The 14,711-nt window shown below is 46.4% G+C and overlaps 1 protein-coding gene across 1 annotated transcript; it reads left to right on the top strand.

Annotated features, from left to right (window-relative positions):
• Nucleotides 1-228: 228 nt before the first annotated feature.
• Nucleotides 229-14,358, top strand: PLAAT2 (phospholipase A and acyltransferase 2). The gene is made up of 3 exons (XM_008953927.4): nt 229-860; nt 6,819-7,087; nt 12,442-14,358. The coding sequence occupies exons 1-3, from the start codon at nt 644-646 to the stop codon at nt 12,541-12,543; spliced, it is 588 nt and encodes a 195-aa protein (XP_008952175.3). The 5' UTR covers nt 229-643; the 3' UTR covers nt 12,544-14,358.
• Nucleotides 14,359-14,711: the final 353 nt, after the last annotated feature.

Below are 14,711 nucleotides of genomic sequence, written 5' to 3'. Positions count from 1 at the left end.
GCACCCTCCAGAGGGGCACTGCCCTACCACCAACTCCAAACACACCCTGCCATCCCTTGCTTTAATTTTAGCCTGAGCTCAGACTTCAGCTGCCCTGGGCTTGCCTAGGACATTCTGGGATGGTTAAAGGCATTAATGTTGGAAACATTCAGCCCTACCCTTCATTCCTGCTCTTCTACTTATTAGGCAAGTTACCTAACGTTCCTGAGACTCCATGTGCTCATTGTCAAGTGGGGGTAATGATAGTTTTCACCCAAAGGAGTGGTGTGTAATGTGGGTCAAGTGTCCGCCTGCCTCTGACATGTTGGGCGTTGCAAGTCAGAGCTCTAGAACTTGTAGGAATCACTTGGGCCCAGGCTCATGGCAGGTGGCCCTTAAAGAGGCATTTTAGGCTTCCTTCGGAATCATGCAGTCACTAGATGACAAAAACATACTCTGTGCATAAAATGCACTCACACTCAGCCTGGGCACATCACTCCATCACACTCCTGTGCTGCACATGCATGAAAATCTCCCTCAGAGATACTCTCTTCATCTCCTCCTTGTCCCCTGAAGAGCAACTTTTCAGTCCTGCAGCCCCAGTAAATGAAGGTGCTTCCTACATATGTGAGGAGTGCTCCCTCCTTCCTGTTTCCTGCAGGTGATGAGCACAGGGAATCTGCAGGCTGAGCTGGGGCTCCTGGCAGGTCAGGCCCTAGAATGTTTCCTGCAGATGGCTCACCTCTGCCTGTTTCTGGTTTTTCTGTTGCAGGCCAGACCAAGACCAAGACTTGGAGACCTGATTGAGATTTCTCGCTTTGGCTATGCACACTGGGCCATCTACGTGGGAGATGGCTATGTGGTCCATCTGGCTCCGGCAAGTAAGGATGGGTTCTCTTCTTAAGCACAAGGGTTAAGATCAAGAATGTGAAGAGATGCACAATTACGTGCTTGTCCTCACTTCAGGGTCTAGCAGAGTAGGCACTCAATACATAATGCTGAATGAATTGTGCTTTTTCCTGCTAGATGTAGCAACTGCTATTCTTCTTTTGCAGTAAATTGGTGGAGAGACTATTGACCTTTATTCCATTATAGAGTGGGGTTCAGTCTGAACCAACTCACTGTACTTGGTGAGCATCCCTCCATAGGATCTCCTATGTATTTGTTGTTATGGAGGTACAAGCAAGAGTAAGAAGCAGTTGCTTCCTTCAGATAGCGTACAGCTGAGCACATAGTATAACAGAAGGAGCACGTAGGCCTCCCAACTCAACAGAACCAGTTTGGAATTGTGGCTCCTCTGCTTACAGACTGTGTGCCTTGAGCATGCGGCTTCACATCACTAAGTTCAGCTGCACCTTCTACAAAGCAGGGATGAAAATCCCTATGTCCTGCCTCATGGAGGGATGAAATGAAGGAAGGTACAGGAAAGCACTGGTGCAAGGCCTGGCCAGGGGCTAAAGCAACCTCCCTTTCCATCTGAAGCATCATGGCGTCAAAGAAAATGCCAAAATGCTGGAAACTACTCAAGTGCAAGACAGCAGGGGGTTGGTCAAGTAAAATAGATATACCTGTATATAATGGAATGCTATACAGCCATTAAAATAGTTGTACAGTAGATGTATATATACACATCTATATATACACACAGATGTATATCTATCTACATATATAGACATATATATACATGTGTATAGATGTATATATATCTACATATACAGATGCTCTGAGTTTCACTTTCCCTGTGACCCAGCCCAAGTTTGTATGTGTATATGTACACATACAGATTTAACTCTTTTTTTTTTTTCTTTTTGAGACAGAGTCTCGCTCTGTTGCCAGGCTAGAGTGCAGTGGTGCAATCTCGGTTCACTGCAACCTCTGCCTCCTGGGTTCAAGTGATTTTCCTGCCTCAGCCTCCTGAGTAGCTGGGACTACAGGTGCCCGCCACCACGCCCAGCTAATTTTTTGTATTTTTAGTAGAGACGGGGTTTCACCATTTTGGCCAGGATGGTCTCAATCTCTTGACCTCGTGATCCACCCACCTCAGCCTCCCAAAGTGTTGGGATTACAGGCGTGAACAACTGCGCCCGGCCCAGATATAATTCTTATAGAGATTGTCATGATGAGTCAGTGGCTGCTGACAAACGTTTAAGACCCTTGAGAGAATACAGTGCATAACACATATTATCAATATGACTAATAGGAAGATATGTATATGTACACATACAGACTTGGGCTGAGTCACAGGGGAAGTGAAACTCAGAGCATCTATATATGTAGATATATATGCAACTCTTTTCAAGAGTTGTAGAAATACTGATACTTATATATGTATATATACACATATATGTCTATGTATAGATGTGTGTATAAATGAAATCAAATCAAGCTAGAGAAATTTAAAAGGCTTGTTGCGTATACAAAAGAACAATTCTTGAATCCAGAGACTTTGAACTAAAATGACAAGAAGCTTGGCTCACAGCAATGACAGCTCAGTTTATAAAGTTATATAAATGAAGAAGTACATTGTTTTCTGTTGTAATTGACTAGAGACTTACATACTTTTAAGGTAGCAGTGCTGCATAAGCTTACTTATTTGTATCTGAGTGGTGAAACTGTGAGGTCATGTTGACATGTGCCTTTAAACAATTTGGATATGCCCTGGTTACTAGGTCCAATTACAGGCTATAATAGGCTATAGGTCTACTTTTTCCTCCATGTTTTTGGGTGAGAAAAGCCTGATTGTTCCATTTACAGACAAACATGTAGAGGGCTTAGAATAGTTGGGGAGTCCTAGTGTGAAAGGATTCTGTAAAGCCCATTTAAGTTCAGTAAAGGTCTTCTCATGTTTTATTTCCCAAGGAAGAAGTTCCTCAGTGCTATTTTTGGTTAGTTAATAGAGTGAAGATGGCTGGGCACAGTGGTTCATGCCTATAATCTCAGCACTTTGGGAGACCGAGGTGGGTGGATCACTTGAAGTCAAGAGTTCAGGACCAGCCTGGCCAACATGGCAAAACCCCATCTCTACTAAAAAAAAATTAAAAAATTAGCTGAGTATGGTGGTGCGTGCCTGTAGTCCCAGCTACCTGGGAGGCTGAGTCATGAGAATCACTTGAACCTGGGAGGCAGAGGTTGCAGTAAGCCAAGATTGAACCACTGCACTCCAGCCTGGGTGACAGAGCAAGACTCTGTCTTAAACAAAACAAAACAAACCATCAGATCTCATGAGATTCACTTAGTATCATTAGAATAGCATGAGGGAAACCACCCCCATGATCCTATTACCTCTACCTGGTCCCGCCCTTAACATATGGGGATTACAATTCAAGATAAGATTTTGGGTGGGGACACGCCAAACCATATCAGGGGTGTTCCCAGTGTGTCAATACTACTGAACAGGCTACTGTTAATACTCTCCACAAGCCTTCTGGCATACACAAAAAAAGAGAGTGGAAAGGCCAATAGAGAATAATTTGGGCTCCAGGACTTGCAATATCCTGCAAGCCTGAGGAATCCTCTAAGTTGTCTTTCCATTACAGGTCAAGAATAATTTTGGATATCATTTATTCCTTCTGGGCACAGAAATATTCCTTTTTTAGATAAATTATGACCTAGATAACGAACCATCTCTTATGAAAGTTGAAGCTTATCTTGAGAGATCTTATACCCCTTATGAGCTAGTTGTTATAAGAGATATATTGAGTAAATTTTTGAGTCCTCTTTAGATGAGGAACACAGAAACAAATCATCTACATATTGCATTTCTGGGAAACTTCAGGGGTTTTAAATTTTTATGTAAAACTTGTGAAAAGTATATGGGAGCCTCAGTAATACTGTCCAAGTATGCTGTTGACTTCTCCAAGTAAAATTAAAGAAATACTGACTTTACCTGTCTACTGGGATGCTAAAGAAAGCAGAGCATAAGTCCACAATGTTGACATAAGGATAGCTTAAGTTTTGTTTATGGTTACAGCTAGCATTTTGGGGAAATTTTCTCTTTAACTGTGTGCATGTGTTTAGTTTTTAAAAAATTAGATTTAAGAATAATTTACAAATAGTAAAATTTATCCTTTTTAGTATGCAATTCTATGAGTTTTGACAAATGCATATGACTATGTAACCATCACCATAATCACCATAATCCAGTTACAGAATAATTGCCTAATGTTCTCTGTTCAGCTGAACCCATGGTTGGAGTGGCCCCAAAAGTGGTGTCAGGGGAGTTTCTTCAGGGGACTGTCCCCAAAAATCCTGAGATGGGGCCAGTTCGGATTCCAAAGAAAGAAGCGCTAAATGCCAGGCTGATCAGTCCAAAGCATTTATTAGGGGAACTTGTATGCAGAGGGCTGAAGTGTCCTCTCATTGGACAGCAAGACAGTATATGTTCTTCCCAGGAATGTCTGGAACAAGGTGGTTGGGTTATGAGGTTTACATGAGGGTTTAAAGAATTTGGTTCAAAGCTGGGGCTAGTTTCTATGTGCTTAGCAACACATTTGCTCTTTCAGTGTTTCATGCAACAACCTAAACAACTTTATCAGTGCCTGGGAATGAACGTTAAAGGCTCCAGCTTGGGTTCAAGCCTGCAGAGGGCAACACACAGCTAGCCGGGTCACAGAGTGTCAAGGCATTCTGTATTAGTCAGGACAAAGAAAGAAAGTGGGGGAAAATTGGGGGACACTACACCTCATTCCCCTAAAATTCTCCCATGCCCCTTTGTTGTCAACCCCCATATATATCCTCACACCTCCAGCTCCTGGCAAGCTATGGTCTTTTCTCTGTCCTTATAGTTTTGCCTTTTCCAGAATGTCATATAAGTGAAACCATACAGAATGTAGCCTTTTGTGTCCAGTTACTTTAACTTAATGCATTTGAGGTTGATGTGTGTTGTAGCATGTGTTAGCACTTTGTTCCTTTTTATTGCTAAATAGTATTCCGTTGTATGGATGTACCACCATTTATTTATTCATTCACCAGTTGAATGACATTTGGGTGATTTTCAGTTTTTTACAATAATCATTAGAGCCACTATAAATATTCCCATGCAGGCTTTTTTTTTTGTATGTGTGAACACAGATTTTTATTTCTTCTGGGTATATACCTAGGAGTGGGATTGTAGGGTCATACGGTAAGTGAATATTTAGTTTAATAAGAAAGTGGCAAACTGTTGTCCAAAGTACCTCACCAGCAATACAGGAAAGGGTGCTATCTATTGGGGAGAAGGAAGAACCCCATCCCAGAACTGAGAGACTGAGGGGCAGGAATGGGAGAGTGAGAGGAAGAGGGGAAAGAGAGGGGCCTGGGGGAGACCGACAGGTGGAAATAGGAGGTGAGATGTTGGAAGACTAGGGGCAGAGATAGGAAAACTATGGGGCAGAAAACAGAATCTTAGAAGCCAAGAAGGGGAGACATTGGGTTAGGGGATACAAAGGGGTGGAGATGGAGGAGACAGTGTATTTTTCTCATGAAAAAGAATAAATTATTGGTGACATATTTTTATACCTGTATTAATCTTGTTTCCTCCAGTTCCCCTTCTTTTTAGGATCTGCAGTCTGTCCAGGCAAGACTGGGTGCTACTCCTCTGTTTCTCTCCTTGGCAGAGGGTCTCTCTGGTCCCCATTCCTGCTCCTGTAGCTGGAGTGAGCTGGGACCAAGACATTTGTTTAAATGTCCTTTTGAAAAGAAAATAAAAATCAGTAAAGGAAAGTGTGAATACACACGTAAGTTTAGAAGCTGGTCATTAGATAAACTGGCTGTTCAGAAACTGACATTACAACAGGCTTTCTCTAAGCTGGGCTGCTTCTAGCAGGGTCCATTGTAGACTCCTGGGTCCATCAGGCCCTCCCTGAGGGGTCTGGGTGCTGTCACTTGGCCACTGTTTCATTTCAGCTTCCCAGGAGTCTGGGGTCCCCTTTAGAGGCCAGTTGGAGAATTTAAAGCTGGAGGGCATGGACATCCCCTGGCCTAGTTCCTCTAATTTGAAAATGATGAAACCAGGGTCCCAAGATGAGAAGGGCTTTTTCTGAAGACACACAGTAAGAGAGCCACGGCCAGGACCTGGGGACCCTGGATTCCTGGGACAGGCTTCTGTCTTGTTCAGCTGTTTCCTTTCCTACTGTTTCAAAATGCCACCCTCACCTACTGGAGCTCCCACAGCACTGGCTCAGGGCAATGGGTGACATTTTCTTTTCTTTACCTTTTTGGAGACAAGGTGTCACTCTGCTGCCCAGGCTGGAGCATAGTGGCACAATCACAGCTCACTGCAGCCTGTAATTTCTGCGCTAAAGCAATCCTCCAGCCTCGCCCCTGGAGTAGCTAGAATTACAGGTATGTGCTGCCATGCCCAGCTACTTTTTTAATTTTTATTTTTAGAGACAGGAGTTTTAGCATATTGTGCAAGCTGGTCTCCAACTCCTGGCCTCAAGTGTTCCTCCTGCCTTGGCCTTCCAAAGTGCTGAGATTACAGGCACCTGGCCTGGAGTGACTTTTTCTAAGCCACAAGCTAGTGAGAGGCAGTTGGGACTATGGCCTGGGGCTCTTCTGCCTCCTCTCTTTGCCCTGTACCACACTGCCTTGACTGTTGACTCTTTCAGGTATATCTGAACTCACATGGTCCTTTAGAGCTCAGGTTGTTTACTTTAGAAATGAGGAAACCAGAGCTTAGGGACCTTCTCCAAAGTCACCCAGGCTTGGGTCTTCCCTGTTTTCAAGTTTGAGGCCAGGCAGGATGGACAAGTCCTTCCACAGCTGCTCCTCCTTGATGGTGCTCGGGGCAATGAGGCTGCTTGGCTTCCAGCTCTGAGCCCCCCAGGCCCTGCCCAGGACTGAACTCACTGTTTGCACAGGTGAAATTGCTGGAGCTGGTGCGGCCAGTGTCCTGTCTGCCCTGACCAACAAAGCCATAGTGAAGAAGGAACCGCTGTCTGTGGTGGCTGGGGGAGACAACTACAGGGTCAATAACAAGCATGATGACAGATACACACCACTGCCTTCCAACAAAATCGTCAAGCGGGCAGAGGAGTTGGTGGGGCAGGAGTTGCCTTATTCGCTGACCAGTGACAACTGCGAGCACTTCGTGAACCATCTGCGCTATGGCGTCTCCCGCAGTGACCAGGTGCATCTTCAGCTTGCGTCCCCTTCCCAGGAGCCAGGCCACTCCCTCAGCTGCCAGAGGCTGGGTCCCTGCTGGGGCCAGGGTGGGATGGAAATAGACATGAGCAAGACAAAATAGCAGATATGAAACTGTTGTCCTTGAGGGTGTCACATTTGGGGTGGGGACAAGGGTGGGGAGATAGGCAAGTCGGCAATGTAGACCAGTGCAGTGGGTTGGGGGGTGGCCACAGAAGGGAGTCACAGCCTGAAACAGCCCTCCACAGCCCTAGAGGCAGGCTTTATGAGTCCCACTTTACAGATGGGGAAACTGAGGCTCACCGTGCTTAAGTAACTTGTCCAAATTCATTAAACTCCTAGTTATTGAGTCTCTAGTCCATGTCAGCCATGGTGAAGAGCGGGGGAGTTAAACCTACATGTGTTCTCTCCAAGGGCCCCGATCAAGGAAGGCTTTGTAGAAGAGGTCACACCCGAGCCCAGCCTGATTTAATTATTTTGATTAATCTGAAAGAAAATGAGCTGGAGATTACCAGGGAACGGGGGCAATAAGGAGTGTAGGCAGAGGGAACAGCGTGAGCCAGGAAGGGGAAAAGCCCAGATCATGTTGGGCAATTGTTTTCTGTAAAGGGCCAGATAGTAAATATCTTCGATTTTATGGGCCAGGTGGTCTCTGTCTTATTACCCTGCTGCCGTAGCTTTGCAGCACAAAAGCAGCCACAGACAATATATAAATAAACAGGCGAGACTGTCTTCCAATAAGTGTATTATTTATTTTTTACAAAAATAGTTCACAGGTTGGATTTGACCCATGGGCCATAGTTGGCCAACTTTTGGATACAGGGTCTCACAAACTTTTTTCTTTTTGATACAGAGTCTCACTCTGTCACCCAGACTGCAGTATATCATGTGGAGTTCGATCATGGCTCACTGCAGCCTCGACCTCCTGGGCTCAAGCAATCCTCCCACCTCAGTCTCCTGAGTGGCTGGGACTACAGGAATGTGCCACTATGCCTGGCTAATTTTTGTATTTTTCTGTAGAGATGAGGTTTTGCCATGTTGTCCAGGCTGGTCTTGAACTCCTGGGCTCAAGCAATCCCCTTGACTCGGCCTCCCTTGGGATTACAGGTGTGAGCCACCACACTCAGTCCAAGATAACTTAAAAAACCACATATCCCCTCATACATTCTTAGATGACATCAAACACTTTAAAAAATCATAAGTGTAAAAAATTTGTAAAGGAAAGGATGGATTTTGGTATATTGCATATTACATATTTGTGTACATGTTTTCTTCACAATCTTGGAGTTGCACATTTAGCTCATTCAGTTAGGGAAAAATGTCTTCCGTGTAGTTTAAATAGCCAAGCCAGGTGTTATTGTCAAACCAATCAGCCTAATCAGGCTTATTTTGACGTTCAGAAAAAAACTGACAATTTTTCAATTCAAATGAGTGTGTTAATGCACAGTTCCATGACAACCATCTCACTTTAGAATTCTCATTCTAAAGCAGCAGACAGATGAGGCAGGAGCCTCGACGTGGTTGCATATTCCTTTCTGAAGCCCTCTTTGTTTAGGAGCAATGCATTCTTGAATCCTCCCTTACTGGTGACTAGGAGTGTTTACACCTTAGCCTGTGCACCGTAGATTCAGGGTGTGGGAGGATTTAGCTGTTCTGTTGTATGATAGGAGAAGGAGAGGTGATAAAAAGGGGAGATGGGCAAGGAAAATCCACACTTCTGGAAACAAGTACCCCAGGAGGGAGACCACGCTATTAACTGAGAGACTGCCAGGCCATGCTGGGCACTGGGGCACGGTGGGACATGCTCTGGTACTCAGTGGGAACCCTGCTGACAGGGTCTCCCCTCTGTTGAGCTGAGGAGGGTAGAACCTATCTCTGAATGGGAGGGGTGTCGGAAGGGGATTGGGGGTGGGCTGCCTTATCATACATCTAAAAGCTCTTCTATAGGCTGTGCAGAAGCCACAAAATCAATCTGGAAGACCCCAATTTTAGGAAGTGGTTGGCCCTCTGCTATGCTTCTGAGGGGTCAGAACTCAAGCCAATGGGGAAGACTCAGGGGAGGCAGTTTTATTTAGTTTGTCCCTTGTCCTGGAGCCTCTCTTGTTGAACTTCATCTCCTGCAGGTCACCCAATAACTTGCCTTTCTTTCTTCCTCTCCCTCCTTCCTTCTCATCTGACTCTGTCTGTCTGGAAAGACTCTCCTCTGTCTGTCTCTAGCTCTTGCTCTGTAAGAAAGTGGACTTGTGAAAGCTGCAGGACTCTTGGCACACAACAACGCCATCCAGCCCCTGCTCTAATAGATGACCAAGCTCTAGCACTGCTTCTAGCAAAATAAGGCTGTGTCCGTAGGATGACCCTAGCCCCCCGATAAATGCCTGCCTAAGAAAGCTCTCTGCTGCCAGGAGAATTTACCATTTGTTCTAACCAACACCTGACAAAGACCCTGACCCTTTCTTAGACTGTTTATTAAAAAGGACTTATAATTATGAATCCTTCCTCTGTCCCTTTGAAACATAGATACAGTCATCTCTTGGTATCCATGGGTGGGGAAGGGATTGATTCCAGGACCCCCTGAGGACACCAAAATCCATGGATGCTGAAGTCCCTTGTATAAAATGGTATGATATTTGCATATAACCTGTGCACATCCTCCCATGTACTTATTTTATTTTCGAGACAGCATCTCACTCTGTCACCCAGGCTGGAGTGCAGAGGTGCTTCACTGAAATGTGATCTCACCTCATTGCAGCCTCAACCTTCCTGGGCTCAGGGGATCCTCCCACCTCAGCCTCCTGAGTAGATGGGACTACAGGCACACGCCACCACACCCGGCTAATTTTTGTATTTCTTTTTTGTAGCAATGGGGTTTCACCATATTGCCCAGACTGGTCTCAAACTCCTGGGCTTAAGTGATCCACCTGCCTTGGCCTCCCAAACTGCTAGGATTACAGGCATGAGCCACTCATAATTACTCATAATACTCAATGCAATGTAAATGCTATGTAAGTAGTTATACTGTATTTTAAAAATGTGTATTATTTTTTATTGTTCTTTAAAAAAATTTTTTTCCAAATGTTTTCAATCCACAATTGATTGGATCCATGGATGTGGAATCCATGGATATGGAGGGCTGACTGTATATCCCTTACAACTCTGAAGTGCCTTCCTCAAGGACCTGAGAGCCAGTCCTTTGAAATATAATCATCAGGAAGGATAGAGCCTCTGTCCCCAATATCCGTGGGAGGATAGAATCCTAACTTTGATAATTGCCAGCTAGCAGACACAGCTGGCCTCATCGCATATTCAGGGACTAATCCTTTGTAATATTTCACCTCCCTGACTCTACTGAGCCCTCGCTCACCTGTCTCCCTACTCCTCCATCTCCCTTTACAATGTCAGTCACCTCTGCACAAATTGGAATGGAGCTCAGCTCTTTCCCTGCTGTCAGTAGAGACTGAATCAAATCTGTTTTTGCTGTCTTAAGTTATGTCTGGCTTTATCTTTGACACTTGGAAACAATTCTGAGTGTATTTGAATAAAATGGTTCTTTTTCCCCCTTTCTTTTCCCCAGTCACTCACATGCTTCAAATTCATTGATACTCCACAGAAATCTGCTGTTTGGTCACTGGTTTAAATACTTGCTTCCCTGTCTGTGAAGGGCTTAAGTGCCCCTGTTGGGAAGTCAGGCAGATCTGAGCCTTGTCACCTGTCAGCTGTGTGGCTTTGCGTGAGTTCTTTTTTTTTTTTTCTTTTTTTTTTTGAGACATAGTCTCACTCTGTCACCAAGGCTGGAGTGCAGTGGCGTGATCTTGGCTCACTGCAACCTCTGCCTCCTGGGTTCAAGCAATTCTCCTGCCTCAGCCTCCCAGGTAGCTGGGATTATAGGCACCCACCACCATGCCTGGCTAATTTTTTTTAGTGGAGACGTGGGTCTCACCATGTTGGCCAGGCTGGTCTCGAACTCCTGACCTCAAATGATCTGCCTACCTCAGCCTCCCAAAATGCTGGGATTACAGGTGTGAGCCACCGCCCCCCGGCCTTTGCGTGAGTTCTTTACACTGTCCATCCTCAGTCTTCTCCTCTGGAAAGTAGGAATTAGAATCACTACCTCCTAGAGTTGTCAGGCAGATTAAAAAAAATACTGGGCCTGGAGAGTTCCCAGCACAGTGCTGGTATCTAGAAAGCAGCCATTCTCACAGTTTTCACCCCCACCCCCCACCCCGTGTTGTTTCCCCCAGTCGCTCCAGTGCTAGTCTCTCAGAGACAGTGGCCCAGGCAGGGCAGACCCACAGGATCGCAGCAGACTGTCTCGGCTAGCTCCCAAAAGCTGTGCCGAGCACACCAACCCTCGGGGGTCGGCCTCACATCTCTGTGGTTTTTTCAATTTCTTCCTGCTTTTGCAGAACCATTTCCTGCCAGCACATAAGTGAGACAATCTTACTCATTAAAGCACACCCTCAATGCTCCTCATGGGCCAGCATTTGTTCAGCAGATGAATTATGAGTGCCGACTCTGTGCCTGGCAGTGGGATCAGCACCTGGGACATTGAGACCAATCCAGGCGAGCTCCCTGCCCTCAAGCCTGTGTAGTGAGAGTTCCCAGGGGTGATTTCCCAACTTCATATCTGCCTCAAGGGCCCCAGTCAGCCAGCCCTGACCTAGAACATTGGGGCACTGCCCCTCTGTCCTTGCTGGGGGTTTACTATGCTTTTTGCTTTAATTATTATTGTTATTTTTTAAGACAGGGACTCACTTTGTCACCCAAGCTGGAATGCAGTGGTGCAATCTTGGCTCACTGCAACCTCTGCCTCCTGGGCTCAAGTGATCTTCCTGCCTCAGCCTCCTGAGTAGCTGGGACTACAGGTGTGCACCACCTGGACTCAGCTATTTTTTTTTTTTTTTTGTATTTTTTTGTAGAGATGTGTGGGGGGGGCGGGGGTGGGTCTCACCATGTTGCCTAGGCTGGTCTTGAACTCCTGGGCTCAAGCAATCGGCCCATCTCAGCCTCCCAAGGTGTGAGGATTGCAGGTGTGAGCCACTAGCCCGACCTATTATGCTTTTAATACCCACAGGTGCATCTGGTTTTCCTCCTTTGACTCTGTGTATATCACGCCTATGGCTTCATTCTTCCATTCATTCTGTGCCCACCAGACATCTCCACTCCTCTTTCCTGGGTGGCCTGACCTCTTGGCATCCCCTCTCCTAGCCAATATTTGTTCCCTCTGTGATTCAAATGAAGAGGACTGGGCCAGATGAGTCTTTCCTGAGCTGTAGTTTCCTGGTGTATGTATCGTGGTCCCGCCCTGATGCTGAGTGTGCTCTCCCTTCTCTTCTGCTGCAGGTCACTGGTGCAGTCACGACAGTAGGTGTGGCAGCAGGCCTGCTGGCTGCCGCAAGCCTTGTGGGGATCCTGCTGGCCAGAAGCAAGCGGGAAAGGCAATAAATCCAAGAAATTGTCCCAACAACCACCAATTCTTACGGAGGAATATTATTTAGCCAGCAGGAGTGGAGTTTGGTTTACTGATTTTACTGTTTTGTGTTCATGAATCTTTATTTTAATGGAGTTAAAAGCACAGGAAAATGTATTTGGAAATGCAGTTTAGTATGAATTCTATTAAAGACACAATTGGGCTCTGCTATGGACTGAATGCTTGTGTTTCTCTCACACTCCAAATTCATATGTTGAACTCTAACCCACCTGTGGGATGGTATTGGAGGTGGGGTCACTGGGAGGTAATTAGGTTGTGAGGGTAGAGCCTCTAGGATGGATTTAGTGTTCTTATATGAAAAGGAAGAGACTAGACCGGGCACAGTGGCTCATGCCTGTAATGCCAGCACTTTGGGAGGCCAAGGTGGGAGGATCACCTGAGGTCAGGAGTTCGAGACCAGCCTGGCCAACGTGGTGAAACCCCATCTCTACTAAAAATACAAAAATTAGCCAGGCGTGGAGGCAGGTGCCTGTAATCTCAGCTACTCGGGAGGCTGAGGCACGAGAATTGCTTGAACCCGGGAGGCAGAGGTTGCAGTGAGCCAAGATCATGCCATTGTACTCCAGCCTGGGCGGCAGAATGAGACCCTGTTTCAGAAAAAAAAAAAAAAAAAAAAGAAAAGGAAGAGACCAGAGCTGGCGCTCTCTCCACCACGTGAGGATCTAGTGAGAAGGTGGCTGTCTGCTAGCCAGGAAGATTCTCCAGGTGCTCTCAGCATAGCTCTCACCCTGACAAGTGGCTGCCCTGAACACTTACTCCCTCCACCGCCCCAGGGAAGCACAGGTCTCCCCCTGGAGGATGCTTCCGGGGTGCATCCGCCATCTTTGGTCCCACCAATTTCTTCACAGGAATTGAGAGAATGGGGGGCTGAGCAGCTCCTGACCTTTCTGCCCACAGCTTCAAGCTTGCACTGAGTGATGCTGCTCCAAGGCCTGAGCCTGCGAAATCTGCAGTGGGCAGACAGGAGCTGTCCTGGGACATCAAGCAAGGCTGCGAGTGAGACTGCCCATGCAAGTCTCATCAGAGAACATTCCAGTGGCCTGGCCCAGAAAACTGACTTTTAGGTCAAATTGACTGGAAGGGAATCCAGAGCTTTTGCTTAGTGGCTGTGTGACCTTGGGTTAGTGGCTTAGACTCTGAATCTAGTTTCCGTCCACACAGTATTAAAACTGCCCACCTCCCGGGAACTATGGAGATCATGTAGCCTGAGAATGCGGCTAGTGATTTTGACTTCGGAGTGTGTAAACAGAACAGCTGTTGTGGTCAATTTGAGCACGCTTTCCAAAACAGAGATGGCAGGAGAAGCTATGTTTAACATCCCTTTGTGTCCGGAATTGCTGGGTTCTTGGTCTCACTGACTTCAAGAATGAAGCCGCGGACCCTCGCGGTGAGCATTACAGCTCTTAAGGTGGCGCGTCTGGAGTTTGTTCCTTTTGATGTTAGGATGTGTTCGGAGTTTCTTCCTTCTGGTGGGTTCGTGGTCTCGCTGGCTCAGGAGTGAAGCTGCAGACCTTTGCGGTGAGTGTTACAGCTCTTAAGGCAGCACGTCTGAAGTTGTTCCTTCCTCCTGGTGGGCTCGTGGTCTTGCTGGCTTCAGGAGAGAAACTGCAGATCTTCGCAGTGAGTGTTACAGCTCATAAAAGCAGTGTGGACCCAAAGAGCGCGCAGTAGCAAGAGTTATTGCAAAGAGTAAAAGAACAAAGCTTCCACAATGTGGAAGGGGACCCGAGCGGGTTGCCACTGCTGGCTCGGGCAGCCTCCTTTTATTCTCTTGTCTGGCCGCCCCCCACCCCCCCAACATCCTGCTGATTGGTAGAGCGGAGTGGTCTGTTTTGACAGGGTGCTGATTGGTGCGTTTACAATCCCTGAGCTGTATATAAAGGTTCTCCACATCCCCATCAGATTAGTTAGATACAGAGTATGGACACAAAGGTTCTCCAAGGCCCCACCAGAGCAGCTAGATAGAGTGTCGATTGGTGCATTCACAAACCTTGAGCTAAACACAGGGCGCTGATTGGTGTGTTTACAAACCTTGCGCTAGATACAGAGTGCCATTGGTGTATTTACAATCCCTGAGCTAGACATAAAGGTTCTTCAAGGCCCCACCAGAGCAGCTAGATAC

This window comes from Pan paniscus, chromosome 9 (genome assembly GCF_029289425.2).
Source record: "Pan paniscus chromosome 9, NHGRI_mPanPan1-v2.0_pri, whole genome shotgun sequence".
Taxonomy (NCBI): Eukaryota; Metazoa; Chordata; class Mammalia; order Primates; family Hominidae; genus Pan; species Pan paniscus.
The sequence above is the reverse complement of the archived record's forward strand: the minus strand, read 5'-3'. Positions and strand labels throughout refer to the sequence as shown.